The 27,401-nt window shown below is 38.3% G+C and overlaps 2 protein-coding genes across 3 annotated transcripts in view; one reads left to right on the top strand and one right to left on the bottom strand.

The window, feature by feature from the left end:
- Positions 1-9,908, bottom strand: part of DZANK1 (double zinc ribbon and ankyrin repeat domains 1) — a 77,964-nt gene extending 68,056 nt beyond the window's left edge. For both annotated transcript variants that reach the window (XM_066387058.1, XM_066387059.1), the window contains exons 1-3: positions 9,766-9,908; positions 8,030-8,150; positions 1,741-1,894 (exon numbers count right to left, since the gene is read on the bottom strand). In XM_066387058.1, coding sequence (XP_066243155.1) covers positions 1,741-1,894; positions 8,030-8,138 — 263 coding nt within the window. In that variant the 5' untranslated portion in view covers positions 8,139-8,150; positions 9,766-9,908. The remainder of the gene's footprint in view (positions 1-1,740; positions 1,895-8,029; positions 8,151-9,765) is intronic.
- Positions 9,909-10,181: 273 nt separating this feature from the next.
- On the top strand, positions 10,182-25,834 carry POLR3F (RNA polymerase III subunit F). The gene is made up of 9 exons (XM_066387054.1): positions 10,182-10,344; positions 11,241-11,358; positions 14,730-14,797; positions 15,277-15,344; positions 18,213-18,325; positions 22,490-22,633; positions 22,834-22,941; positions 23,790-23,981; positions 25,035-25,834. Exons 1-9 carry the CDS (start codon positions 10,283-10,285, stop codon positions 25,110-25,112), a joined length of 951 nt encoding a protein of 316 aa, XP_066243151.1. The 5' UTR covers positions 10,182-10,282; the 3' UTR covers positions 25,113-25,834.
- The last annotated feature ends 1,567 nt before the right edge of the window (positions 25,835-27,401 follow it).

Raw genomic sequence — 27,401 nt, 5'->3', positions numbered from 1 at the left:
AGAAGAAAAAGTAAACAAATGGGACTACACCAAACTAAAAAGTTTTGTACAGCAAAGTAAATCATCAACAAAATAAAAAGATAACACACTGAATAGGAGAACATATTCACAGATGACATACTTGATAAAGGGTTAATATCTAAAATGTATAAGAGCCGGACCAGGCGGTGGCGCAGTGGATAGAGCATCAGACTGGGATGCGGAAGACCCAGGTTCAAGACCCCGAGGTCGCCAGCTTGAGCACGAGCTCATCTGGGTTGAGCAAAAAAAGCTCACCAGCATGGACCTAAGGTCGCTGAGCAAGGAGTCACTCAGTCTGCTGAAGGCCAATGGTCAAGGCACATATGAGAAAGCAATCAATAAACAACTAAGGTGTCGCAACGAAAAACTGATGATTGATGCGTCTCATCTCTCTCCGTTCCTGTCTGTCCCTATCTATCCCTCTCTCTGACTCTCTCTTTGTCCCTGTAAAAAATAAATAAATAAAAAATAAATAAAATGTATAAGAACTCATAAAATTCAACACCAAAAAAACAAACTACCTGATTAAAAAATGAGCAAAGGATCTAAGTAGACACTTCTCTGAAGAGGACATACAATAGACATATGAAAAGATGCTCAATGTCACTAATCATCAGACAAATGAAAATTTAAACCACAATGAGCTATCACCTCACATCTGTCAGAATAGCTATCATCAATAAATCAGTATACAACAAGTGTTGGTGACGATGTGGAGAAAAGGGAACTCTCGTGCACTGCTGGTGGGAATACAGACTGGGGCAGCCACTGTAGAAAACAGTATGGAGTTACCTCAAAAAATTAAAAACAGAACTGTCTTATGACCCAGTAATTCCCCTCCTGGGAATTTATCCAAAGAAACCAGGAACACTAATTTGAAAGAATACATGCACCCATATATTAATTGCAGCATTACTTATAATATCCAAGATTTGGAAGCAGCCCAAGTTCCCCTCAGTAGATGAGTGGATAAAAAAACTGTGGTACATTTAGACAATGACATTTACACAATAGAATATTACTCAGCTGTAAAAAAAATAAAAAAAAGAAAGAAAGAAAATTTTACCTTTTGCAACAGCATGGATGGCCCTAGAAGTCATTATAAGTATTATAAAATAAACCAGTCAGAGAAACACCAGTACCATATGATTTCACTCATATGTGGAATCTAATGAACAAAATAAATTATCAAGCAAAATAGAGACAGGCTCATAGATAGAAAGCTGTCAGGGCCGGCGTGGGGGCTAGGTCAGGGGTGGTGGAGGAATTGAGCAAAAGGTAAAAAAAGAGAAAAAACGGACAAGTGTAGTGATTGCTGAGGGAGGGAGGATGGAGGCAGATGGCAGAGGGTATAAGGGGACTGAATGATGATGAATGGAGACCTGACTTGGGGTAGAAAACACACAATATCATGTACAGTGCAAAATTGGATACCTGAAATCCATACAATTTTGTTAACTAGTGTCACCTTCAATAAATTCAACAAAAAGAAAATAACAGTGTTAATATACATAGCACTTCATTGAGCTGTACTCTTATGATTTCTTCACTTTACAGTATACTTCAATAGAAGAAAAAAACAAGTTACAGGTACATGCTGAAATTAAATAATTTTTTCTTTAGTAGCCTTCTAATCCAGCACAGATTCTCACAGAAGGAAGGAAAGAAAATTAAAGTATCATTATATTATAAATTATAATCACCAGGCTCTTAACTTACTTAGAGACTGCAATAGCTTTAACTTGTATTTTTCCATCAGGTAGAGTAATCGGTTTTGTATACTTCAATGTATTATTTTCACCATAACCAATTCTCTTTAGAAATTCAGGTTTGCTGCCATCCAGGGTATAATATATGTTGACATCTGGGGTATCTGAAAAACCCAAAACAGGATAACGGGATGAACACTAAAGTAACAAGTCCCTGAATAACGCCAATGGGCAGTTATTTAATGAGGGTTTTTTTAAACATATTGTTGAAAACATGTTATTGTAGAACAATAACAATCATTGAGTTCTTTCTCTACACCAGGCACTGTGCCTTAGATAAATAAGCTCATTTTATCTGTGCAACCCGATTAGATAGGTCCTATTATATACCTACTTTATAGATGAGGACAGAGTCCCAAAGAAGTTGTGAAGTTGAATCGATAGCCCATGCCCTTGAATCACTATGCAATTCTGCATCTCCAACAGGGCATTGATACAAGTAGAGCAGGGGTCTGTTTTAAGACTAGAAAACCCATGAAAAAGCAGAACCTATTTTTTCATTGTTTTGAGCATTGTTTAAGAAATGCTTTTATAGTTTATTTGGATTTGGTAAGTAATTCATTCCTACACTTCTTAGAAAATTTGTAAAGATAATAAATTCATATTTATCAAGATTCAAAATATCAAAAACTGATATATAATTAAAGCTCTCCATCCAACTCCCAACATCAGCTGCCCAAAAGCAATCAATGGTATCATGAATATTCTTTCTTTTCTTTTCTTTCTTTCTTTTTTAAGGGAGAGGAAGGAAGATAGAGAGACAGTCTCCTGCATATACCCCAATCAGAATCCACCTGGCAACCCCCATCTGGGGCCAATGCTCAAGTCAACCGAGCTATGCTCAGTGCCTAAGGCCAATGCTTCGACCAATTGAGCCACTGTCTGCGAGAGAGGAAGAGAGAAAGAAGGGGAAGGGGGGCAAGAAGAGAAGTAAATGGTCGCTTCTCATGTGTGCCTTGACCAGGGATCGAACCTGGGATGCCTACATGTCGGGCCAATGCTCTATCCACTGAGCAAACTGGCCAGGGCCTGAATATTCTTTCAAAAATATTTTATATTCACACAAGCATGTATATACATATTCTTATTTTCCTCACTCTTTTTATACAAAGATGGTGTATCATACTCTGTTCCATTCATTTCTTTTTTAACTTAACAATAAGTCTTGGATATTGTTCTATATTGGTATATAAAGAGAGTCCCCATTCTTTGTGCTATGGTTCCTTCATAGTCTCTCTTTATATAGATGAACCACAATTTAACCAACCCCCTAGAGAGCGACATCTAAATCTTCTGGGGGGTTTTGTTTTTGTTTTTTTGCCATTACAAGCATTGTAATGAATAACCTTGAAACAGCTTCTTTCTATAATTATATTTGTAAAATATGTAGAACCAGTACTGTTGAGTCAAAAGATATGTGCATTTGTAATTTTGATTAATATTGCCAAACTTCCCTCATGGACACTGAAACAATTTGCACTGTCCCCAGTAACTCATGAATATGCTTTTTTACCCACAACCTTACCCATATAATATGCTATCAATTTTTCTTTTACTTTTGCCAATCCCTTAGGTAAGAAAAAAAATTATCTTGTTAGTTTTAACTCACATTTCTTACATCTTGAGTAAGAATCATTCATTCCTTCAACAAATAGTTACCAAGTACCTATTATGTGCCAGACACTGTTCTAGGCACAGGGGATAACCAGTGACCAGAGTCCCCACTCTTATAAGCTTCCATTCTAGGAAAGACACACAGACAGTAAACAAACAAAAAATATACAATCTGTTGAACGGTGATTAAATGCAATGGAGTAAACAAGCAGGGGATAAGGTCTACTCAGCAAGCAGGCAAAGGGTAGGTAGAAGCATATTCTCATGTTTAAAAGACATTTATATTTCCTTTCCTATAAAATGTCCTTTCAAATCACTTGTTCATTTTTTATTAGGTTATTATTCTTTTTGTTATTGAATTGTAGAACCACTTATTTATTAGACATTTTAAATATCAGAGAATTTAAATACTCTGTTATTCATACCATCATTTATCAACAACCATTTAACTTTTTAAAATTTTTTTATTGATTTTAATTTATTGTGCTTACATAGATTCAAGTGTCTCACTGAATATATCTCCCTCATCCCCACCCACGTATTCCCTTTGATACCCCCTTTGGCCCCTCCCCCCAACACCCTCCCTGTTTCCCTTCAGGATTTGCTGTCCTGCTCTCTATAACCCTGTGCTATGAATATATAATTTCACTAATCTCTTTCCCTTCTCTGATCCAATTCTCTCCTCCCCTTTCCCTCTGACCACTTTCCCTCTGGTCCCTTTGATCCCACCTCGGCCTCTATTCTGTTCCTCAGTTCACATTGTTCATTAAATTCCTCATATGAGTGAGGTCATATAATATTTTTTTTTCTCTGCCTGGCTTATTTCACTTAGCATAATAGTCTCCAGGTCCATCCATGTTGTCACAAAAGGTAAGATTTCCTTCTTTTTCACAGACACGTAGTATTCCATTGTATATATGTACCACCACTTTTTAATCCACTCGTCCGCTGACAGACACTTGGGCTGTTTCCAGAACTTGACTATTGTGAACAATGCTGCCATAAACATGGGGGTGCATTTCTTCTTTTGAATCAGTGATTTGGTATTTTTAGGATATATTCCTAAAAGTGGGATAGCTAGGTTAAAAGGCAGTTCCATTTTTAATATTTTGAGGAATCTCCATACTGTTTTCCACAGTGGCTGCACCAGTCTGCATTCCCACCAGCAGTGCAGGAGGGTTCCCTTTTCTCCACACCCTTGCCAGCACTTGTTATGTGTTGATTTGTTAATGAGCGCCATTTTGACAAGTGTGAGGTGGTATCTAATTGCAATTTTAATTTGCATTTCTCTAATGATAGTGATGTTGGCATTTTTTCATATACCTATTGTATGTCCTCTTTGGAGAAGTGTCTATTCATTTCTTTTGCCCATTTTTTGATTGGATTGTTTACCTTCCTGGTGTTGAGTTTTACAATTCTTTATAAATTTTGGTTGTTAATCCCTTATCAGACGTATTGTCGAATATGTTCTCCCAATGTGTGAATTCTCTTTTTATTTTCTTCATATTGTCTTTAGCTGTGCAAAAGCTTTTTAGCTTCATATAGTCCCATTTGTTCATCCTGTCCTTTATTTCCCTTGCCCATGGAGATAAATCAGCAAACATATTGCTGCGAGAGATGTCAGAGAATTTACTGCCTATTTACTGCCTTCTTCCAAGATGATTATGGTTTCACGATTTACATTTAAATCTTTTATCCATTATGAGTTTATTTTTGTGAATGGTGTAGGTTGGTGATCCAGTTTCATTTTTTTGCAAGACCCTGTCCAATTTTCCCAACACCATTTGTTAAAGAGGCTGTCTTTACTCCATTGTATGCTTTTACCTCCTTTGTCAAATATCAGTTGTCCATAGAGCTGTGGGTTTATTTCTGCGTATTCTGTTCTGTTCCATTGATCTGTATGCCTGTTCTTATGCCAGTACCAGCCTGTTTTGAGTACAACGGCCTTGTAGTATAACTTCATATCAGGAAGTGTGATACCTCCCACTCTATTCTTCCTTTTCAAGATTGCTGAGGCTATTCATGTTCTTTTTTGGTTCCATATAAATTTTTGGAATATTTGTTCTATATCTTTGAAGTAGGCCATTGGTATTTTAATAGGAATTGCATTGAATTTATAAATTGCTTTGGGTAATATAGACATTTTAATGATGTTTATTCTTCCTATCCATGAACCACTTGTTTGAATCTTCCTTGATTTCTTTTATCAATGTTTTATAATTTTCCGAGTACAAGTCTTTAACCTCCTTGATTAAATTTACTCCTAGGTACTTTATTATTTTGGTTGCAATAGTGAAAGGGATTTTTTTCTTAGTTTCTCTTTCAGACAGTTCATTATTGGTGTATAAAAATGCCTCTGATTTCTGAATATTAATTTCCTATCCTGCCATCTTGCTGAATTCATTTATCAGGTACAGTAGCTTTTTGACTGAGACTTTAGGGTTTTCTATGTACAGTATCATATCATCAGCAAATAATGATAGTTTTACTTCTTTTCCAATTTGGATGCCTTTTATTTCTTCTTCTTGTCTGACTGCTGTGGCTTAAACTTCCAGAACTATGTTGAGTAAGAGTGGTGAAAGGGGGCACCCCTGCTTTGATCCTGATCTTAAGGGGATTGCTTTAAATTTTTGCCTATTGAGTATGATGTTGGCCATGGGTTTGTAATAGATGCCTTTATCATGTTGAGGTATGTTCCCTGTAGTCCCACTTTGCTGAGAGTTTTGATCATAAATGGGTGCTGGATTTTATCAAATGCTTTTTCTGCGTCTATTGATATTATCATGTGATTTTTCTCCTTCCTTTTGTTTATGTGATGAATCACATTGATTGATTTGCGAATATTGTACCAGCCTTGCCTCCCCAGAATAAATTCCACTTGATCATGATGTATGATTTTTTCATGTATTGTTGGATCTAGTTTACTAATATTTTGTTGAGAATTTTAGCATCTAAGTTCATCAGGGATATTGGCCTATAGTTTTCTTTCTTTGTAGTGTCTTTACCTGGTTTTGGAATGAGGATTATGCTTGCCTCATAAAAGGAGCTTGGAAGTCTTCCCTCCTCTCAAATTTTTTGAAATAGCTTGAGAAGGATAGGAATTAGTTCTTCTTTGAATATTTGGTAAAATTCGCCCGTGAAGCCATCTGGCCCAGGACTTTTGTTTGTTGGGAGTTTTTTGGTAACTGTTTCGATCTCATTTAATGTAATCAGTCTATTTAGGTTTTCTTATTCTTTCAGATTGATTTTTAAAAGATTATATGTTTCAAGCAATTTGTCCATATCATCTAGGTCACCTAATTTTTTGGCATACAGTTCTTCATAGAATTTTCTTATAATCCTTTGTATTTCTGTTGTGTCAGTTGTTACTTCTGCATTTTCATTTCTAATTTTATCTATTTGAGTCCTCTCTTTTTTTCTTGATGAGTCTGGTTAAAGGTTCATCAATCTTGTTTACCTTTTCAAATAAACAGCTCTTGGTTTCATTGATCTTCTGTACTGTTTTCTTGCCATTCCCTTCTAACAACCATTTAACTTCTAAGTGTCATGGGCACATATATTAAAATTTGTATTTTGCTTTGAGAATTTTAAAAATAATATTAGCTTTGATAAAAGGTGACATAGTATAATAAAATGTACTTTTAGTTGGAACTCTGTCTCAGAAGCTCAGGGTCATTAGAAAGACAGATAATTTATATATATATATATATGTTATTAAAGTATATTTGAATCTCAAAGTCTGTTTTAAATAAGTATTTTTTCATATATTTTATCTATAAAACTTTTCCTCCTCTATTTATTATACATATGTATGTGTATATGTGTGTGTATATATACATACACTTCTGGCATTAGTAAGAAATATATTCATTGTTTTATTTTTGTAATACTAGCTAAGATTTATTTCGGCAATACCACATGCTAGACCCTGTGTAACTCTCATCAACTTATTTAATCCTCACAATGGCTCTATCAGGGGTCCCCAAACTTTTTACACAGGGGGCCAGTTCACTATCCCTCAGACCACTGGAGGGCCGCCACATACAGTGCTCCTCTCACTGACCACCAATGAAAGAGGTGCCCCTTCCGGAAGTGCAGCAGGGGCCCGGATAAATGGCCTTAGGGGGCTGCATGCGGCCCGCGGGCCGTAGTTTGGGGACGCCTGCTCTAAATGGTAGATATTATTATCACTATTTTATAATGAGGAAACTGACAGTAAGTAATGTACCAAAAATCAGCAGAAGTTGTCAAAGCCAGGATTCAATATGCAGCCTGAGTGGAGAGCCTGTATTAGTAGGTCAAATTCTTTATTTCAGCAAAATAATGAGCATCCTGGGAATGTTTCGGGAAGCACCTGACATCTTACCTTGGCTAAGGTGAGTCAAGGCACTGCTGCAATAATGTACCTACACAAATGAAAGGGTGATCAAAGCTAACCATTTCCATCTAAACATACACCACTCTATAAACCACCAAGTATAATACTGTTGCAAATTTTGAAAGTTTTATAAACTTCCCAACATTCTAGTTATAGAAAATATGCAAAGAAGAAAATTAACAACCTGATGAACATATAGAGTATGGCCATGTTATTTTAAACCATTTCAAGTATGTTTGATTCTTACCTGATTTCATTTCCAAAAGTGTATTGTTATCAATTTCATGGTTGGCTTTTCCAGGCTGAGGAACTCGCAGTGGTATGATCTGAGGGACACACACTGAACCAGCAGTCATTTTCTCTGCTTACTTAAAGGAAAAAAAAAAAAAAAAGCAGATGAAAATAAATTCCAATGGCCACCTATATTTGAACACAAAAGCCGAAGAGAAGCACCTCACTTAAACACAGTAAAACTAGTAAAAACTAAAGAGGATGATGTTAATATATCACCTAAAAATATTATTTAATATTTAATTGAAATAATTATTGCTTTCAGCTGTATTTTTACTGCTGAAGGCTTGTATGGGGTTTTGATTATCTAAGTACTTACTTTACTTCTGGGAAAAGAGCATGAATGAATGGGATGGGGGAATGAAATTATTTCAATGGGAAAATTAAATGAATGCATCAGAACAAAGACCATCACTAATGATCGGGTCCAAACTCCCTCTGGATTATTATCAGCCTTTACTGCCTTTTATCCATGTGCCGCCTTGTTGGCTTCAGGGCAAGTCATTGCACAAGAGAAATAGAAGTAACTCTGTATGCAGCATGAAATGTTAATTTAGAGCCAGCTCCTTTGGGAAAGCTTAAGTTCAAGGCCCTGCCGTCGTTACCAAGTAGTTTTTGCATTTATAAGCTGCACAGAAACTCTAGAAGGATGGCAGAGTATCACCCTTCAGCCAGTAGAAAGTTGGTACCAAGATAAACCATGAGCAACAAACACAAATGTCTCCCACTCCATTTACTTTATTTATAAATAATTAAGTATGAGTATGGAGGTTTTACTGATCTTTTTGCTGGGCAGTGTCATAATTTTTAATATGCAAAGGACTCAGGAGTAAAAAACAACCCTTGCCTTAATACAACAACTGTTCAGATCACTGAGTAGCCTATATAAATTCCAATGTGTATGATACATAAGTTTTACTCAACTATAATCTATATATTAATTCAATTTTTATAGTCTAGTTATTGCACCCTCACTCTATTATCTACAATTTCCCACATAGTTATATAACCTTTTTTTAAAAATCAATTTGTAGTTGAGTATTAAGAATATTACTAGTTTCTTTTCGTTTTGGTTGTTGCAATTCTAAATAATGCTCCTCAGAACATCTTGCCGTTTGAGTTTTGTCACAGACTGTATCCCTAAAAGCGAGATAAATAAAGGTAGGAGTGAACTAAATGCCTGGTTAGTTTCAGGTTGGAGGTCAAGAATTTGAACTGCAAATACTGATAGATCACTAGCCCCTACAAAAGGATGGCTAGACCTGGGGGACTTACCAATCCATCCTCACATTTCTATTTATGTGAGAGGTCGTTAAAATAAAAAATAGTTGAAATTTTAATTCAAAATGAAATTAGTTGGGGGGGGGGGGTAATTCACATGCGGTAACTAGGAGCTGCCCTTGGAAGGCAGGGACGGCGGGATCGAGCAAAGTGGATCATGCAGGAGAGCAATCCAGCCCCTGGCTGGGTTGTTCAGTGGGTAGAGCGCCGTCCTGGCGCGCGCGCGCTCACACACACATTGATCCTTCCCTACCTCGGTTCTGAATCCCATTTGGTCCCGGCCCCTACTCCGGGGCAGTCAGAGACTCTCTTCCTTTGGGGAGGAATGACCGAGGTCCTCCTCCACCTGCGACCACTGGGAACGGACTAAGACACCCGAGTACCACCGCTGTCCCTAGCCAGGTAACCCACCTCTCACCACCTCCGGCCTTGTCCTTCGCCAAGGTCTCGGTTACCACAGACGCTGCGAGCCGCGCCCCGCCTACTGAGAGCCGGGTAGGTAATTGGCCGAACCCGGCTTCCTAGCAACCAGCTCCGCCCCTGACACTTGACTGGGAGAGGGGTACCCTCCTGATGTTCCTTTCCTAAGGCTTCGCCGTAGGCATCCGAGAATAAGCCTTCACCGTGGTTGGAAAGTGATAAAAACAAGTGGCATGTCAACGCAAAATGAGGGAACCAGACACATTCATCCGACAGGCACTAACATTCTGAAAGACAAAAATAAGAGAATATAGCGGCGCCGGGGAGTGAGGCAGTGCAGGCGTGACTTGGCCACCTCATTCCGACTGACAAGGAAGGACCGGCGCGACACGAGGAAGAAGGCCCACTGCCCAAGTCCGGCGCCGTCTCTTCCGCTTCTCGGGTGTTAGGGTTCGCTGTCTGGCCGCTGCGCGTTTTTCTCCCCCGCAGAGGTGGCAGCTGCGCCCTCATGGCTGAGGTTAAGGTGAAGCTGCAGCCGCCCGATGCGGTTCCGGTAGAAATAGAAAACAGGTAAGTCAGTGGGGGAGGCAGAACAAGCACAGTGAGCGGGTTTGCAACCCCCAGAGAGCAAAACTCATCTGACAGTTTGCAGCTGTGTGTAGCTGTCCCGACGTTATGCGGGAAGTGGATGATGCACTGCCGTCCTGCGTTAAGGCGGTGGAGGCTCCGAGAGAAGACGGTGTTTTACCGTAGGACTTGAGGATGCGTGTTCTGATCGAGGATCTTCCTCGTCGCTGTGGGAACTCCCACCACAAAACGTTTAGGCCAAGTTAGGGGTCGGTTTGTAATTACAAAGCAACGTTAAGCCAAAAATGGTTTCGATGTAGTATTTAAGTCAAGATTGTAGGGTACCTAAAGCTTCTCCCAATTTTGTATTTTCTGTAAGTGCACTGCTATTTTAGGTTGCCACGTAGTTTTAAAAGAACCCAGCTCTCGCCTACTATTATGAATATATATGATGATCCCGTAACAAGGTGAAGATTTGGGCTTTGCTTGGTAGGGATAATTCCAAAAGCAAGCCCCACTTGTACTGAATTGTCAAATTTAGGCTTCCCATCGGAAGTATCCAATTTACCTCTTGCTTGCATAGTTGTGGCCGTCCAACTCACTGTACCTTAACTTTGTCATACTTGTGTCTTGGAAAACTGAAACTACAGTGTTACTATTTTTTCATTTGACTTTTGTTCTAATTTAAAGTTTGTATTAGTGAGAAAAAACTTTCCCTTAAACAATAATAATGTAAGCATGTATTTCAAAAGGTTTGAGTCAGAACCATCATAGAAATCCAGACTATCTACCAAATGTGAAAAAAGTCACAATTTCAAATTGTTCTGCTACTGTTTTTCCTCACTGCCTTTTGAAATAAGTAAAAGTGTGAATAATAACATTAATACATTTATTTCTAGGATTATAGAGTTATGTCACCAGTTCCCTCATGGAATCACAGACCAAGTAATTCAGAATGAAATGCCTCATATAGAAGCTCAGCAGCGGGCAGTGGCAATCAATAGACTGTTGTCTATGGTAAGATGAATGCAGTTAGTAAATGTAATTATTTTTTTTTATTATTACCATTGTCATTACTTCCTATTATTAGCCATAAAACACTGGAAGGTGTGTTAGATTGTGATTGATAAGATTCTAAACCAGGAAACAACTCAGACTGTCTGCACTGAGGAAAGAGGAAATAATTATTGATCAGATTACAAGACAAATGAAATAAACATATTTTGTTTAGACTGTTGTATTTGTTAACCTAATTGTCATTATGATGCATAAAGGCTCATGGGCATAGTCTCTTCTCACCGTCTGTTTGCTTCCTACTCCTGGTATTGGGCCACTCCTTATGAAATATATCTCCTGTATTCTGTGAATCATTACGGAGCCTACCTTTGGGGTGTCATTCTCCACAATCTCACCCTGAGCATTTCAAGAGGCAGGAAAAATGTCTACAGTGCTGGGCCTCTGGGAGGGAGTCTGCCCCCACTGATAGAAGTGGGTTTTGTTTTGTTTTTTTCAATGAAGCCCTTTTACCTGCTCTTACCTCTTCTGTTCTCCTGGGGCCTTAATGTCATTCTCCTCCACTGTCCAAAAACATCCTACCTACTGGTACCCCAAGCTCTAAATCTACCTATTTCTCCTTTCCCCTATCATCGAAATTTCCATGTCCTGAGAGCATTTCAGTTTATTTTAGTAGCAATTAGGTAAAAGGTTTCTATACTAAAGATTCATCTGAGGGCTAATCTGCTTTTTAAATCTACCACTTAAAAGTTTTTTTTGTCCTGTGACCACCCTTCCAGCCCTTCCCTTTCTGTATGAAAATCATCCTCAGTACCCCCGTCTCTTTTACCACCTCTGTGACTGACTCCACCTACTGCCATCCTGTTGGCTATAGGCTATATAGACCAGGGGTAGTCAACCTTTTTATACCTACCGCCCACTCTTGTATCTCTGTTAGTAGTAAAATTTTCTAACCACCCACCGGTTCCATAGTAATGGTGATTTATAAAGTAGGGAAGTAACTTTACTTTATAAAATTTATAAAGCAGAGTTACAGCAAGTTAAAGCATATAATAATAATTTCTTACCAAGTACTTTATGTCAGATTTTCGCTAAGTTTGGCAGAATAAATCTTTATAAAACAACTTACTATAGTTAAATCTATCTTTTTATTTATACTTTGGTTGCTCTGCTACCGCCCACCATGAAAGCTGGGACGCCCACTAGTGGACGGTAGGGACCAGGTTGACTACCACTGCTATAGACAGTGGTGGAGCTATTGAAGAATCTTAAGCAAGAGAGTAATTATTAATAAATCACAAAGTATTACTGATTGTAACTCTTAAATAAGCCCCAAATTTGTCCCCCTATTTCCATTCCTACTACCTCTGCATGTGTTCAGACTCTTGGCTTTTACCTGGACTATCTTAACTGGTCTTCCTGACTCCCATCTGTCCCAGAGCAAACAGCCTGGTCTACCTTAAATACAGATATAACCAAGTCATTCCCCCACTGGAAATGCATCTTTCAATGCTATAGAGTCAAGTCCAAACTCATGGGTTGACCACACTGAGCCCCGACCTTCCTTATCTGACTCATCTTTTGCCATCATTGTGCCTCAAAAGCTAGATTTCAGACCCTGGCCAGTTGGGTCAGTGGATAAAGTGTCGGCCCCACATGTGGATGTCCTGGGTTCAATCCCCAGTCAGGGCACTTAGGAGAAGCAACCATCTGCTTCTTTCCCTTTCCCTCTCCCCCTTCTCTCCCTCTTCCCCTTTCACAGTGGCTCAGTTGATTTGAGCGTTGGGCTCCTGGTGGAGAGCATGCAGGAATCTATCTCCCTCCTCTCACTTAAAAAAAAAGTTTTCAAAGGGAACAGATTCTTTTGGTTCCCTGTCACGTCCTGCTGTTGCATGCCTCATGTCCTTTGCTCATGCTGTCTTCCCTGCCTAGAAGGCCCTTCTTGCCTTTCTTCACAGACTAACTCATTACTGTCCTTCAAGATGCAGCTGTGCTGTTATTTCCGGGAAACTTCCCTGAATCCCAAAATTGGGCCAAACCTTCTTCTCTGAGGGCTCATCCCACCTATTACTTACCTCTATCTTAACACCAGACAGATGGTATTGAAGTTAGCTATGTGGTTCTGTTTTAGAATTTATGTTTGTATCCCCAAACAACAATCCTAATACTAATGTTCATTAAATGTTTATAGGTCCAATTAAATGTCTGAAAAGAGTCTCTAAATTGAGTTTTGTGGTTCAGTTTTGTCACTTAGTAGGGTCAGGGAAGGGAGGGTATTACTGTTCAGCCATGTGTAAACCTATTTCCAAATCATGGATCTGCTCAGTCTTAACTTATGGGAATGGGGACTCTCTTAGCCACAGCTTCCCGGAATGGCCAGAGCCCAGTGGGATATCCATCCTGGTGCTCCTAAGTTCAGACTCGAGGAAATACAGAGCACATCAGACATGCTTTATTTTACTTTTGACTTGTTATAGAAAAACAAAACTGCAGATCATCTATTCATTGGTTGACCTTTCTGCCTAATTTTCATGTAACACAATAGAAATCACATAAATACTAACTTTGTAAATTTTATTTAATTGTTATGTTATAGAATATTTATGCATGTTAGCCTTTATTTGAACTTTCTATTATATAGGTTATTTTATTTGTATTTATATTTATTGAATTTATTTTAATTTGAATGTAGATTTTTATCCATTCTATTTTTTATATATTTATTTATTTTTAGTGAGAGGAGAGGAGGCAGAGAGACAGATTCCCACATGCATCCAGACCAGAATCTAGCTGGCAAGCCCACTAGGGGGCGATACTGTGCCCATCTGGGGCTGTTGCTCTACTGCTCAGCAACAGAGCCATTTTTTAGTACCTGAGGCAGAGGCCACCAATCCATCCTCACTGCCCCAGGCCAACTCGCTCGAACCAATCCAGCCATGGCTGCAGAAAGAGGAGAGAGAGAGAGAAGGGGGAGGGATGGAGAAGCAGATAGTCACCTCTCTTGAGTGCCCTGACCAGAAATTGAACCTGGGATATCCACACACTGGGCCAATGCCAACCAGCTAGAGCCTTATCCATTATTCTAAAGCTGTTTCTTTATAGTTTTTTATGAATTGACCAAGCTGGGATCTAGTGTATAATTGTTAGTATATAATTTTAGAAAATGGTGTAATGAAGAGCTAAGTTTTTTTAAAAAATCACACTGTGTGTGATAAGTAGGCAAATACTTAAATTTTAAGTGAGGAACTGACAAATAGCTGTGGGAGGTAGGATATTTTTGTCTGTATAAAATACTAGATAATGCATTCTCATTTGTCATTGGATTTGATATATCTGCAAAGTAATTTACTGCTATTATCTATTCAAAAATGTAGGGTCAGTTGGATCTTTTAAGGAGCAATACAGGCCTTCTATATAGAATAAAGGATTCTCAGAATGCTGGGTAAGCACCTAATTATATCATTTTAAGAAAACTTTATTTCAAAAGTAATACATGTTTTTGAAAAATGCCGATACAGAATTGCATAACCTAAACCTCCTGCGTATCATCCCTGCCTCCTATTGTGAGTTCCCCTTCCCAGAGAATAACTGCTCTTAATAATTTGGTATTTATCTTTTCTTCTTGATATAATATATAAATATAGATGATTATTTATGTATAATCTCTTTTTTTTTTTTTAAACAAAATTGGGATCATGCTTTCCATACTGTTTTGCAACTTGTTTTTTTCACTTACTCTATCTTGGACATTTTGTCATTCTGGTAAACACAGCTCTGTCTCATTCTTTTTAAGGTAAGCCCTTCTTTTGGTAAATAAATCAATGTGATGACTTTGTTTGCTAATTCATTTAAGTAGCCATGTAGATTATTAGATTATCCTGTACCTCTTTGCCTTTTTAATTCTACTTTATTCCCCTGCAGTAAAATGAAGGGATCAGATAACCAAGAAAAACTAGTATATCAGATCATAGAGGATGCAGGAAATAAAGGTGAGCATGTGAAGGAAGAAGCAGAAAAAACATTGTCTTTGGGACCTGATATAGCGACTGAGAGCCTGTCTGTCCAGGGTGTGGATCCATGTGTACACTGCCATTTATGTGAAAAGGGGAGGAACATATACATCTATACAGGGTGGACAAAAGGAAGTTTATAATTATGAATACATAAAATGGAGTTTATTCCTTTTTTTTTTATTATTCATTGAAAGGAAGGGAGGCAGAGACAGAATCCCTCACGCATCTTGTCTGGAAGCCACCTGGCAAGCCCACTAGGGGGCAATGCTCTGCCCATCTGGGGTGTTGCTCTGCCACTGAGCTCTTCTTAGTGCCTGAGGCAGAGGCCATGGAGCCATCCTCAGTGCCCAGCCAACTCGCTCCATTTGAGCCATGGCTGCAGGAGGGGAAGAGAGAGATAGCAGAGAGACAAAGAGAAACGAAAGGGGGAGGGGTGGAGAAGCAGATGGGCACTTCTCCTGTGTGCCTTAACCAGAATCAAACCCGGGACATCCACACACCAGGTCGATGCTTTACTACTGAGCCAATGGAACAAGGCCCAGAATTTATTCTTGTTATTATTAATTATTGTACTATTTTTCATATGAACAACTGTAAACCTACTTTTGTCCCATCCTGTACTGTACATGGGCTTGAAGGACATGTGAGTGATGTCATTGTTGTCTCAAAGGAGGCAGGAATTAGATGACCGTGGGCAGGGATGGAAAGGAACTTTTGAATATTGAACCATGTGAATGTATTATCTATTCAAAATAAAAGTTTAAGTTTTTTTTAATCCTCTCTATACTTTGGAAGCCTTAGTTTCTTCATCTTATCTACAAATTGTGGATAATAAATCTCTCTGGTTTTGTAAAAATAAAAAGACATGTGTAATGTAGTGTGGCAGTGTCTGACTAGGCCCCTGAACAGCTGTTTAATTCTATCTTCATTGAGCAACTCTATCTAAATTGCTGCTATTACAATTTAGGATCTATCTGGTCTATTAGCTTTAATATTCTGATATAATTTAAACCATATAATTCTTTCTTTATTAGGTAGAAAGTTCAATGAACAATTAAGAAATACACCAACGAAAAAGCCATTCTCTATTTAAAGGAAAATTCTTCCTATCTCATTATGCCTCTTTTTGGGGAAGAAAAACGGCAAAATATTTTTACATAAAATTCCCTTTTTAAAGATAATGCTACTTCCTTCTTTGAAAAAAAAATTATAGCTTCCTGTGCAGGACATTTAATGGCTGTAAGAACTATAATCTTCTAGTTTTCATCTCCCAAATATAGTGTTGTATAAACAGTGGGCATAGGTACTCACAAAAAAGGATTTTTTTGCTCTCCCTTGAGGATGGCAGCTGACCCTAGCCTAAACTTAAGTTTGTCTGTAACATATACAATCTGAAGTGAAATGTCTAGAAAACAGGTTGAGGTGCAAGAGGGGATGGAATACAATACAGTCAGGCACCACTTAACTACAGGTATTAAGTTCTGAGAAATGCATTGTTAGGTGATTTCATTGTTGTGAAAACATCATAAGGTTCACTTATACAAAGATGGTATAAACCTGCACACACCTAGGCTGTGTAGTATATATACTATATATATATAGTATATATGTAGCTCCTAAGCTACAAGCCTATACAGCATGTTACTGTACAAAACAACACGAGGTTAAATCAAGCACAAGAGAAAACTACAGTCAAGAGACACAGTAAATGTGAGAGATATATGAGGCTGATGTATGAGGCTACTGCAGCATACTATTTTACAGCAACCCTTTTTATAAGTAGAAAGTACACCTACACTCATGGTAAAAAGTATAGTATAGGAAATACATAAACTAGTAACAGTCACTTATCAAGTATTATTTACATAATTGTATATGCTGTATTTTTACATGACTCTTTTGTTTACACCAACGTCACCACAAACACATGAGTAATAGGTTGGGCTTCAACATTAGGACAGCTATGATGACACCAGGTGATAGGAATTTTCAGCTCTATTACAGTCTTAGGCAGGGGTCCCCAAACTACAGCCCGCAGGCCGCATGCGGCCCCCTGAGGTCATTTATCTGGCCCCCGCCGCACTTCTGGAAGGGGCACCTCTTTCATTGGTGGTCAGGGAGAGAGCGACGCAAAGCACGATGTAGCTCACGTACAGTACTACTTCCGGTGACGTGGGACGCACGTGTCACGGCTCTGGAAGCGCGTCATATCACTTGTTACGGCTAGCAGTGACAAATATGGAACCGGATATTGACCATCTCATTAGCCAAAAGCAGGCCTATAGTTCCCATTGAAATACTGGTCAGTTTGATTTAAATTTACTTGTTCTTTATTTTAAATATTGTATTTGTTCCCATTTTGTTTACTTTAAAATAAGATATGTGCAGTGTGCATAGGGATTTGTTCATAGTGTTTTTTATAGTCCGGCCCTCCAACGGTCTGAGGGACAGTGAACTGGCCCCCTGTGTAAAAAGTTTGGGGACCCCTGGTCTTAGGGGACCACCAGTATACATGAGATCCATCATTGTCTGAGATGCCATTATGTAGTACATGACTGTATAAATTGAGTAGTCAAGATATTTTTTCTAATATGAAAAATGTCCTTTTCATTTGTTTTTAAAGAAGTTCCACACTAGTATTCCAAGAAATTTCTGATCAGTAAATAAGAGCATATAACTTATGTATTATTTTGCATATTTTTGTTACTTTGAGATTCTTGCCTCTACATCACTTAATTTTACTTATCGTTATTGCTCTAGAAAAAATATATATACATGTTTTGCTACATTGGAAATGAGATATGAGTAATAGTTTTCAACTTATTTTACTTTGCTTTCTTATAGGAATATGGAGCAGAGATATCCGGTACAAAAGTAATTTACCATTAACAGAAATTAACAAAATTCTAAAGAATTTGGAAAGTAAAAAGCTTATCAAAGCTGTTAAGTCAGTGGCAGTGAGTATTTTACTCTTTTCCTGAATGTTGACTATACATATATTGCTCCAAGTATATTTCAGGTTTTCTTTGTTCTTTAAGGTATGTTGTGATTTAAAACAACTGATCAAAAAGGACTTTAAAAAATTTAGCTCATATTTGTTTGGAGATGCTGCTTAAATATGTCACTCTAGTTAACTTAGTGTCCTACCCATTCAAAAATCTAACGTTCCTGAACAAATGGTGGCGCAGTGGATAGAGCATCAGACTGGGACGCAGAGGACCCAGGTTCGAAATCCCGAGGTCGCCGACTTGAGCACAGCCTCATCTGGCTTGAGTGCGGGGTCGCCAGCTTCAGCATGGGATCATAGACATGACCCCATGGTCGCTGGCTTGAGCCCAAAGGTCACTGGCTTAAAGCCTAAGGTTGTTGGCTTGAGCCCCAGGGTGCTGGCTTGAGCAAGGGGTCACTCACTGCTGTAGCTCCCCGGTCAAGGCACATATGAGAAAGCAATCAGTGAACAACTAAGGTGCCACAGTGAACTGATGCTTCTTATCTCTCCCTGTTCCTGTCTGTCTGTCCCTATCTGTCCTTCTCTCTGTCTCTGTCACAAAAAAAAAAAAAAAAAAAAAAATCTAACGATATTTTATTCAGGAAAGAATTTTTGGAATCATGAATATTTTTTTCACACTCAAGGGGCCAAAGAGCCGCATGTGGCTTGCGAGCCATGGTTTGCTGACCAGGGCCCTGGACTAAAGTTAATGTAAGCACAAATTTCATTATATAAGAACTCAGTATTGGCCTTGGCCAGATTGCTCAGTGATAGAATGTCAGCCTGGTGTGTGGATGTCCTGGGTTTGATTCCTAGTCAGGGCACACAGGAAAAACGACCATCTGTTTCTCCATCCCTCCTCTTCTCACTCTTTCTCTCTCTCTCTCTCTCTCTCTCTCTTCCTCTTCTCCTCCTGCAGCCATGGCTCAATTGATTCAAGTGAGTTGGCCCTGGGTGCTGAGCATGGCTGGTGGCCTCTTCATTAGGTGCTAAAATAGCTCAGTTACTGAGCACTGGAGCAACAGCCCCTGGGGGGGCTTGCCAGGTGGATCCCACTTGGGGAGCATGCAGGAGTCTGTTTCTATGCCTTCCCTCCTCTCACTTAAAAAAGAAAAAAAAATTATATTAATGCAAATTGGTGCGGTCACTATGGAAAACAGTATGGAGGTTCCTCAAAATATTAAAAATGGAACTGCCTTATGACCCAGCAATTCCATTTCTGGGAATATATTTGAAGAAACCCAAATCACTAATTCAAAAAATATATGCACCCCTATGTTCATTATAGCAATATTTACAATGACAGAGATTTGGAAGCAACCCAAGTGCTCATCAATAGACGAGTGGAGAGCCTAACTGGTGATGGTGCAATGGATAGAGCATCAACCTAGGACACCGATGTCCCAGGTTCAGAACCTCAAGATTGTCAGCTTCAGCGTGGCTTCACCAGCTTGAGTGCGAGGTTGCCGGCTTAAGCATGGGATCATCGTATGATGCCATGGTCACTGGCTTGAGCCCTAAGGTCACTGATTTGAGCTAGGGATCATTGGCTTGGCCTTAGCACCCTGGTCAAGGCACATTTGAGAAGCAATCAATGAACAACTAAAGTGATGCAATTTTGAGGTGATACTTCTCATCTCTCTTTTTTGCTTAAAAAAATAGATGAGTGGATAAAAAAACAGTGGTATATAATATACACAGGAATATTACTTGGCTATAAAAATGGAATCTTACAATTTGTGACAGCATGGATGGACCTTGAGAGTATTATGCTAAGTCAAATAAGTCAGTCAAAGAGAAATATGAGTTTACTAAAATCTGAAGAAGAAAATACATGAACAAAGAAACAGAAACATACTCATAGATAAAAGAGAAAAAATTGCTGGTTGCCAGAGGAGAGGAGCGGAAGAGAGTATTATGCTAAGTCAAATAAGTCAGCCAAAGAGAAATATGAGTTTACTAAAATCTAAAGAAGAAAATACATGAAGAAACAGAAACATACTCATAGATAAAAGAGAAAAAATTGCTGGTTGCCAGAGGAGAGGAGCGGAAGAGAGTATTATGCTAAGTCAAATAAGTCAGTCAAAGAGAAATATGAGTTTACTAAAATCTAAAGAAGAAAATACATGAACAAAGAAACAGAAACATACTCATAGATAAAAGAGAAAAAATTGCTAGTTGCCAGAGGGGAGGAGCGTTGGGCTGAGTGAACGGTGAAGGGATTAAGACATACAGATACACTGATTGGTAGCTCAGAACAGTCACGGCAATGTAACGTATAACAGGGAATATAGTCTATAATGTTCTACCTATGGATGGTGCCATGTGGGTACTTGAAATATCAGGGGGGCCACTTTGTAAGGTATATGATTGTCTACCCAATATGCTATATGGCTGAAACTAATATAAAATATTATTGAATGTCAACTATAATTGAAAGTAAAAAAAAAAATCATGTGAACTGCAAAAAATTTTTGATATTAATTTCATTTTATCTATCAATGATATTTATCATACCACTCCCTAAATTATAATATTATTTCCCTTCCATGTTTTTTTTTTTTTTAAGTGAGAGGAGGGGAGATAGACTCTCGCATGTGCCCTGATCGGGACCCACCTGGCAGCCCCTGTCTGGGGCCGATGCTCAAATCAACCTAGCTGCTGGCTGCGAGAGGGGGAGAGGGAGAGAAGAGGGATAGGGAGGGGAAGAGAAGCAGATCTCGCTTCTCGTGTGCCTTGACTGGGGATTGAGCCTGAGACGTCTGCATACTGGGCCAATGCTCTATCCTCTGAGCCAGCTGTCACAGGGCCTCTCTTCCACATTTTTCATGGATAATTTACAATATATACAATATAGAATAAAGGAAATAATATAATGAATCCCAGCATATCCATTACCTAGCTTCATTTTGACAATTGTACATCTTTATTTTTAATAACTTTATTGATATAATTTACATATTTTAAAATTAATTCTCAAAGTGTATGATTCATTAGGTTTTAGTGTATTCACAAAATTTTGCAACCATCACACTTTTCTAATTTTAGAACATTTTTATCACCCCAAATTATGACCCCAGTAGCAGTCACTTTCCAGCCTCCTGGACCCCAGGCCCTGATAATCATTAATGTATTTTCTGTCTCTGTAGATCTGCCTCTTCTGGACAATACCTATAAATGGAATCATACATTAGTGGTCTTTTGTGTTTGGCTTCTTTCACTTAGTGTGATGTTTTCAAGGTTGCAAACTAAAGAGTATAAATATTTATGAGTCCATTCCAATAGATAAATGTTTGAATAAATAAATGGGCAGATTAGACAAATCTTCTGTACAGAATTATTCTAAATAATCTGTAGACACTCTGCCCTAAAGGAAGTAGAGCATAATTCCCAGTCCTTAACTGTGGGCTGTGCATGGTGACTTTCTTCCAAGGAACGGGCAGGAAAATAAGTTACAGCAGTGAAGAAAACCGAGAATCACTACCTTTAGCCAAGTGGTTAAGGTTAACATCAACACTGGTAAGTCATATTGATGACATTCATCACTTGGTGACATCACATACCCTTGATATGATGTGATAAGAAGGTCATTTGACCTCTGTGGTCTAATAATCATCAGAAAAACTTCAGACAAATCCCAATTAAGGGCATCCTGCAGAATATCTGACCAGTAATTCTCAAAACTGGCAAGTTCATCAATAATAAGACTGAGAAATTGTCACAACTAAAATTTGCCTCAGGTGACATGACAACTAAATCTAATGAGATAGGTTAGATAGAATCCTGGACCAGAAAAGGAACGTTACATAAAAACTGAGGAAATAGGAATAAAGTGTAGATTTTAGTTCATAATACAGTGTGTCCGTAAAGTCATGGTGCACTTTTGACCGGTCATAGGAAAGCAACAAAAGACGATAGAAATGTGAAATCTGCACCAGTAATTATAACAAACGTACCTTATTAATATAAGATGTTAATAATAGGAAAAACATCACCAAGTAAATGGGAGTTCTCTACCATTTTCACAACTCTGTAAATTTAAAACTCTAAAATATAATTTCTTTTTTTAATTTTAGTTTTGAGAGACTATTTGTTAGCTTATAAGCACATCTGCTGTGCATGTTTCTCCTAGGCCTCGAAAAAGAAGGTGTATATGCTCTATAATCTGCAGCCTGACCGGTCTGTGACTGGTGGAGCCTGGTACAGTGATCAGGATTTTGAATCTGAATTTGTAGAAGTGCTTAATCAACAGTGTTTTAAGTTTCTGCAAACCAAGGTGAGACAAAATTGAGTAAACATTTTTTTTAAGTTTCTTCATAAAAAGTGCTTAATTTTGTAAGTCTTATTTTATAGGAATTAAATATTAAATCTGTACTTTTTACTAAACAAAGAGTGTACTGCTGTTGATTTCACTTTGTATACATTGTGTTCAGAAAACACTTGTATTCCTGCTAAGATTTGTTTCTACCCTTATAGGCAGAAACAGCTCGAGACAGCAAACAGAATCCAATGATACAAAGAAACAGTTCCTTTGCTTCATCACATGAAGTGTGGAAGTATATCTGTGAACTGGGGATCAGTAAGGTTGGGACTCAATTTCTAATTTTAATCTTATTTTTAAAAGCTTATTTATCGTAGGGTTATAGTTTACAGTGTATATTTGACCCAGACCCTGTTTTCAGGTGATAACCTGTGAACATTCTGCAGAACCCACTCTGAAAAAGTACTCTCCTGAGCCAGTTAGGCAAAGGTGGTTGTTGGCATAGGCACCGTCTGAACTGTATAGACTTGAGATGGAGCAGCAGGCTGCAGAGTGGGGGCCTGGCAGTACACATCACCGAGTTCAGTCTGTACTGACAAGGTCTGACTTTCTCGGGCACATTTCAGCATACGTGCTAAGTATTAGTAATCGCATCAGTTGTCATCTATTGGTATTTTCTCTCTTAAGAGATAGAAGTGATGTTATCAGCATATTATTTGTAGACCTGCACATAAGGTCCTGTACTTAAGGAAACTGTGCAGGGTGCTTTTCATTGTCAGAGAAGACAAGTGAACAAGTCATTTTCATTTCCCAGATTTCTAAGAATTTTGACTAAAGACTGTTTGATGTCTAAAGTATCGTTCTGCTCATTTTATAAATCTCCATCAAGTTCTTGCCAAACATATATTACTTTACAAGATTTCTAGATTTTGCTTACAAAAGTCAAGATACCAGAAAATGTCAAGCTCAGTTTGAGGTACGAGTTCTGTTTCTAGCATTTGAGTGGTTTGTGCTAACTTGGACCATTCTTCAACCTCCTTGTGCTTTTGACTAATTGCAAGCATACTTCCCCATTTTGCTGAGGAATTGTGACCCTTTACTGTTTTTAACGCCCTCCAAAAGCATGTCTCCTTGTCCTTTTTGTTTCGTTTTTAATATATCCCCTTTATAGGTAGAGTTGTCCATGGAGGACATTGAAACCATCTTGAATACACTCATATATGATGGGAAAGTGGAGATGACTATCATCGCTGCAAAAGAAGGCACAGTGGGCAGTGTAGACGGACACATGAAGCTATACAGGGCAGTCAATCCAATCATCCCGCCCACAGGTTTGGTCCGGGCCCCCTGCGGACTTTGTCCGGTGAGTTCAAGTGACTTCACATTATACTTGACTGCAACCCAGTGCAAATGCCACATAACATACCAGTAAGCACACCCCAGTTTTCTCACTCAAGGTCAACCAAGAGCTCCTCAAACCTCCATGTAACCTGGATGAGACATCAATGAACAGATCATTGCATTATATAAGAAATTTGTGTTTACTTGCTCTTGGCCCTGAAATGGACAATTTTTGACACGAATTAATTATTTAACCTAAGTGGGGTGGGAAATGAGATTTGTTGAGAACGTACCATGGGCAGATATGTTTTTGAAGATTTGTGTGGTTTTATTTAATCCTCCTTATGTCCCTTTGAGCTAGTGGTGTTATTCCCCTTTAAGTAGGAGGGAACTTAGGCTAAAGGAAGACCTAAGAGCATTTAGCTTGGAAATAACAAGCAGGATTAAAACTCAGAGGTAATGCTCTTCCCCCTGCAGCATGCCCCAGCCCTGTTCTTTCATTCATTCCCAGTTTATGAGTGCCAGCTGTGTGCTAGAGGCACTGTCCCAGCTGTCAGTGCATTTATATTCTGCTAGTCGGTGTTTTATTTCATTACACTGGCCCCTTTCTATACATCTAAGCACTCTTTGTGATTGCTTCAAGTACTAGAGAAAAGGCTAGCATATTGGGAATTCTATTCAGCATCTCTTCACAAGAAGGAAGGTAGCTAAACATGAAACATTTGGTTACTCAAAATTAAGTCATTCTTATGTATAGCTCTCCCTTCTTTTATTCCCGTGTTACCTGTGGATAGCCTTCTCCCCAGTGGCAGGCAAACATGCTCATTTTAATGCTATACTAAAAGGTTTCCCATCAGCAAACTATCACAGAGCAGGTCCCGCTGTAGTGTGTTCTTATAGTCCTACTCCCTTTCCATTTGAAAGTTAGTTTTAATAGCACTTTAAATAAATGCTTGGGTCTTAGATATTTTGTTAACAGAAATTCGAGTTATAGTTGATACTTAATTTGACTTTACCTAGTAGTGTAATAATTTAAAAACTTCGGTTTATATATAAACTTTTTTCTTTTCTAAAGGTTTTTGACGACTGCCATGAAGGTGGTGAGATTTCACCATCTAACTGTATTTACATGACAGAGTGGCTAGAATTTTAACAGACAGCTAATGAACTTGACTGACATTTTGCAAATGAAGTTATTTTGGGAGCAAATAATTTAACTCACAGTGGAACATCCAACTCCTTTGAAAACAGACTTCACAATAATGGATGAAGACTTGCTGCTATGAAAATATACATTTTTTAATCTCTGAAGACTGAGACTGAGTTTATATTGGCAGAGTAGCTAACAGAATATGAAGCAGGTGGGTTAGCAGTGAAATCCATTCTTCAATAAAGTACCCTGATGTTCTGGAGGACAGTATCTACTGCAACTTGCAAGACCTTTGGTCAAGAAAAAAGAAGGCAACAAATCCATACTTACCAATGAATAATGGCTAGAGCATAAAACTGCTTGTTTTGTTTAAACCTATTTATTAAGGTCTTCATTGGAAATTGTGTATATCTGGGTCACTATCACCATTTCTGTTTTCTCAATGGTTCCATTGAAAAGAAATTAAAACAGGGAAGGCATGAATAGCACAGTAGTCTGCACAACTTGGGGCCTGAATGGAGGAGAGAGTTGGAACATCCCTTTCCCACATGCTGTTAATTCCTTTTTACATCAGAAATATTCTTTCAGAGGATTATGCCACTGTATTTACCTCAAACCTAAATGACTACTGTTGTCAAGGGTGTTTTCAGTGCATAAATATTATCGTTCTCACCCCAAAGAATTTATTTCACTAGATCATTTTTACTAAAGTCTTAACAAGTTCACTTGGTGACTCAATTGTATTATTCACTAGAATTTTTTCCTAAATTTTTATTAACTAAAATTAAAACTAAAAACAACCCATTGCCCTCCATTCATACTTTATTTTGGAGAGGGATACCATTCTTTTCTTGTCCTGTTTTAGATTGGTTTTCTTTCCTTGATCTGTTCTAAAAATCATGATGTAACACATCTAAGCTGAGCATAAAGCCATTATAATTGTCCTCAATTCTAATAGCATGTTCAATTCCAGTCTCAGCCATATAGAAAATACTGGCTTATCAGAGGTAATGTTGCACAGAAGTTAGCTGGAGGCTTTTTAGATTTCAGCTGTTATTTTCTCTTTTAACTCCATTTAGAAGTTTCTGTGTCTAGGCCAAAAGCATGGTGCCAAAGAAAAGGAATTCAAGCTCAGCTATTCCTGAGACCTGAGTTCAAACAGCAGTTTGGAGATACTCTTAAATTGACAACTACCAGAAGGGTTATTTTGAGATAAATGGGATTAGTAAAATAAATTCAGCTCAATAGCCAATTTTTAAGAACGAGATAAATTCTCTGGCCAGTTGTACAGAATTAGCATTTGATGACACTAGCTCTTGGAAACAAAGATCACTTTGAGTGTTAGATATCTGTAAGATAGAGAGAATCTGGAAGCCTGCAGGTGCAGGATTCTCTTCTACCCCTAGTGAGAGTTACAACATCTGTCCTTCCAGAACCTGGCCTGTCACAGAAATGTAGTCTTAAAATTTAAGTAGCAAATTGAATCTGCAGAAGCAGAATTAGAGCAGGGCCACTTTTAAATACAGACATGCATTATGTCTAGATAGCCATTCCTTGACTCACTGGAATAATCTCTTCAAAATTTTTTCTTATAGCATGCTTTTAAACTCTGAATTTAACTGAAAGAGAAAAGCGAAAATAATTTTAAAATATAGCACCTCTGATGATAAGTAAACATGTATTTTTGTACAAGAGAAAACTTGGACCAAAAAAAACCAGTAGGGCTCTAGACTCATGACAATACCAAAAAAAATGGTGAGTGAAGTCCTAATCTTTAGGACTGTCAGGGCCTTGGCTATGGTTAATAATGATCCATGCAGTCAAACATGGAATCATGAGAATCTATGATTTGATGGTTTAAATGGATAGTTAATATGGGAATCTTCCATGAAGCTACTCCAATCTGTTTGGAGATGAGTAAATTTTATGGAGCCATGAGGTTGATGATGATGAACTAAGCAAACTAGTCAAAGAGAAGTAACTTCAAGTTGAGTCACTTACTTTGTACTATTATTCATTATTTGATGGTGGGTGGGGGAAGGATATAAAATACATGCCCTAGACTCCAGTGCTGCCCAATAGAACTTTCTAGAGCAGTGATTTTCAACCTTTTTCACCTCACAGCACACATAAACTAATTATTAAAGTTCTACAGCACACCAAAAAAAAATGTATTTTTTGCCAATCTGACAAAATAGGTATGATTCTATTCGTTCACAGTGGACGGCTATTGTATTGACTGGTCATTTTGTGGGTTTGGTTTTTTTGTGTGTGACAGAGGGACATACAGGG

Source organism: Saccopteryx leptura, chromosome 5 (genome assembly GCF_036850995.1).
Source record: "Saccopteryx leptura isolate mSacLep1 chromosome 5, mSacLep1_pri_phased_curated, whole genome shotgun sequence".
Classification (NCBI taxonomy): domain Eukaryota; kingdom Metazoa; phylum Chordata; class Mammalia; order Chiroptera; family Emballonuridae; genus Saccopteryx; species Saccopteryx leptura.
This window is presented reverse-complemented; position numbering and strand designations above follow the sequence as displayed.

What these genes read in the sequence shown, in the direction of transcription:
- POLR3F (XM_066387054.1), top strand. Translation starts at nt 10,283, where the DNA reads ATGGCTGAGGTTAAGGTGAAGCTGCAGCCGCCCGATGCGGTTCCGGTA. An exon ending in TCAATAGACTGTTGTCTATG is followed by an intron (nt 11,359 to 14,729) that starts GTAAGATGAATG and finishes TCAAAAATGTAG; the next exon opens with GGTCAGTTGGATCTTTTAAG. An exon ending in GTGAACTGGGGATCAGTAAG is followed by an intron (nt 22,942 to 23,789) that starts GTTGGGACTCAA and finishes TCCCCTTTATAG; the next exon opens with GTAGAGTTGTCCATGGAGGA.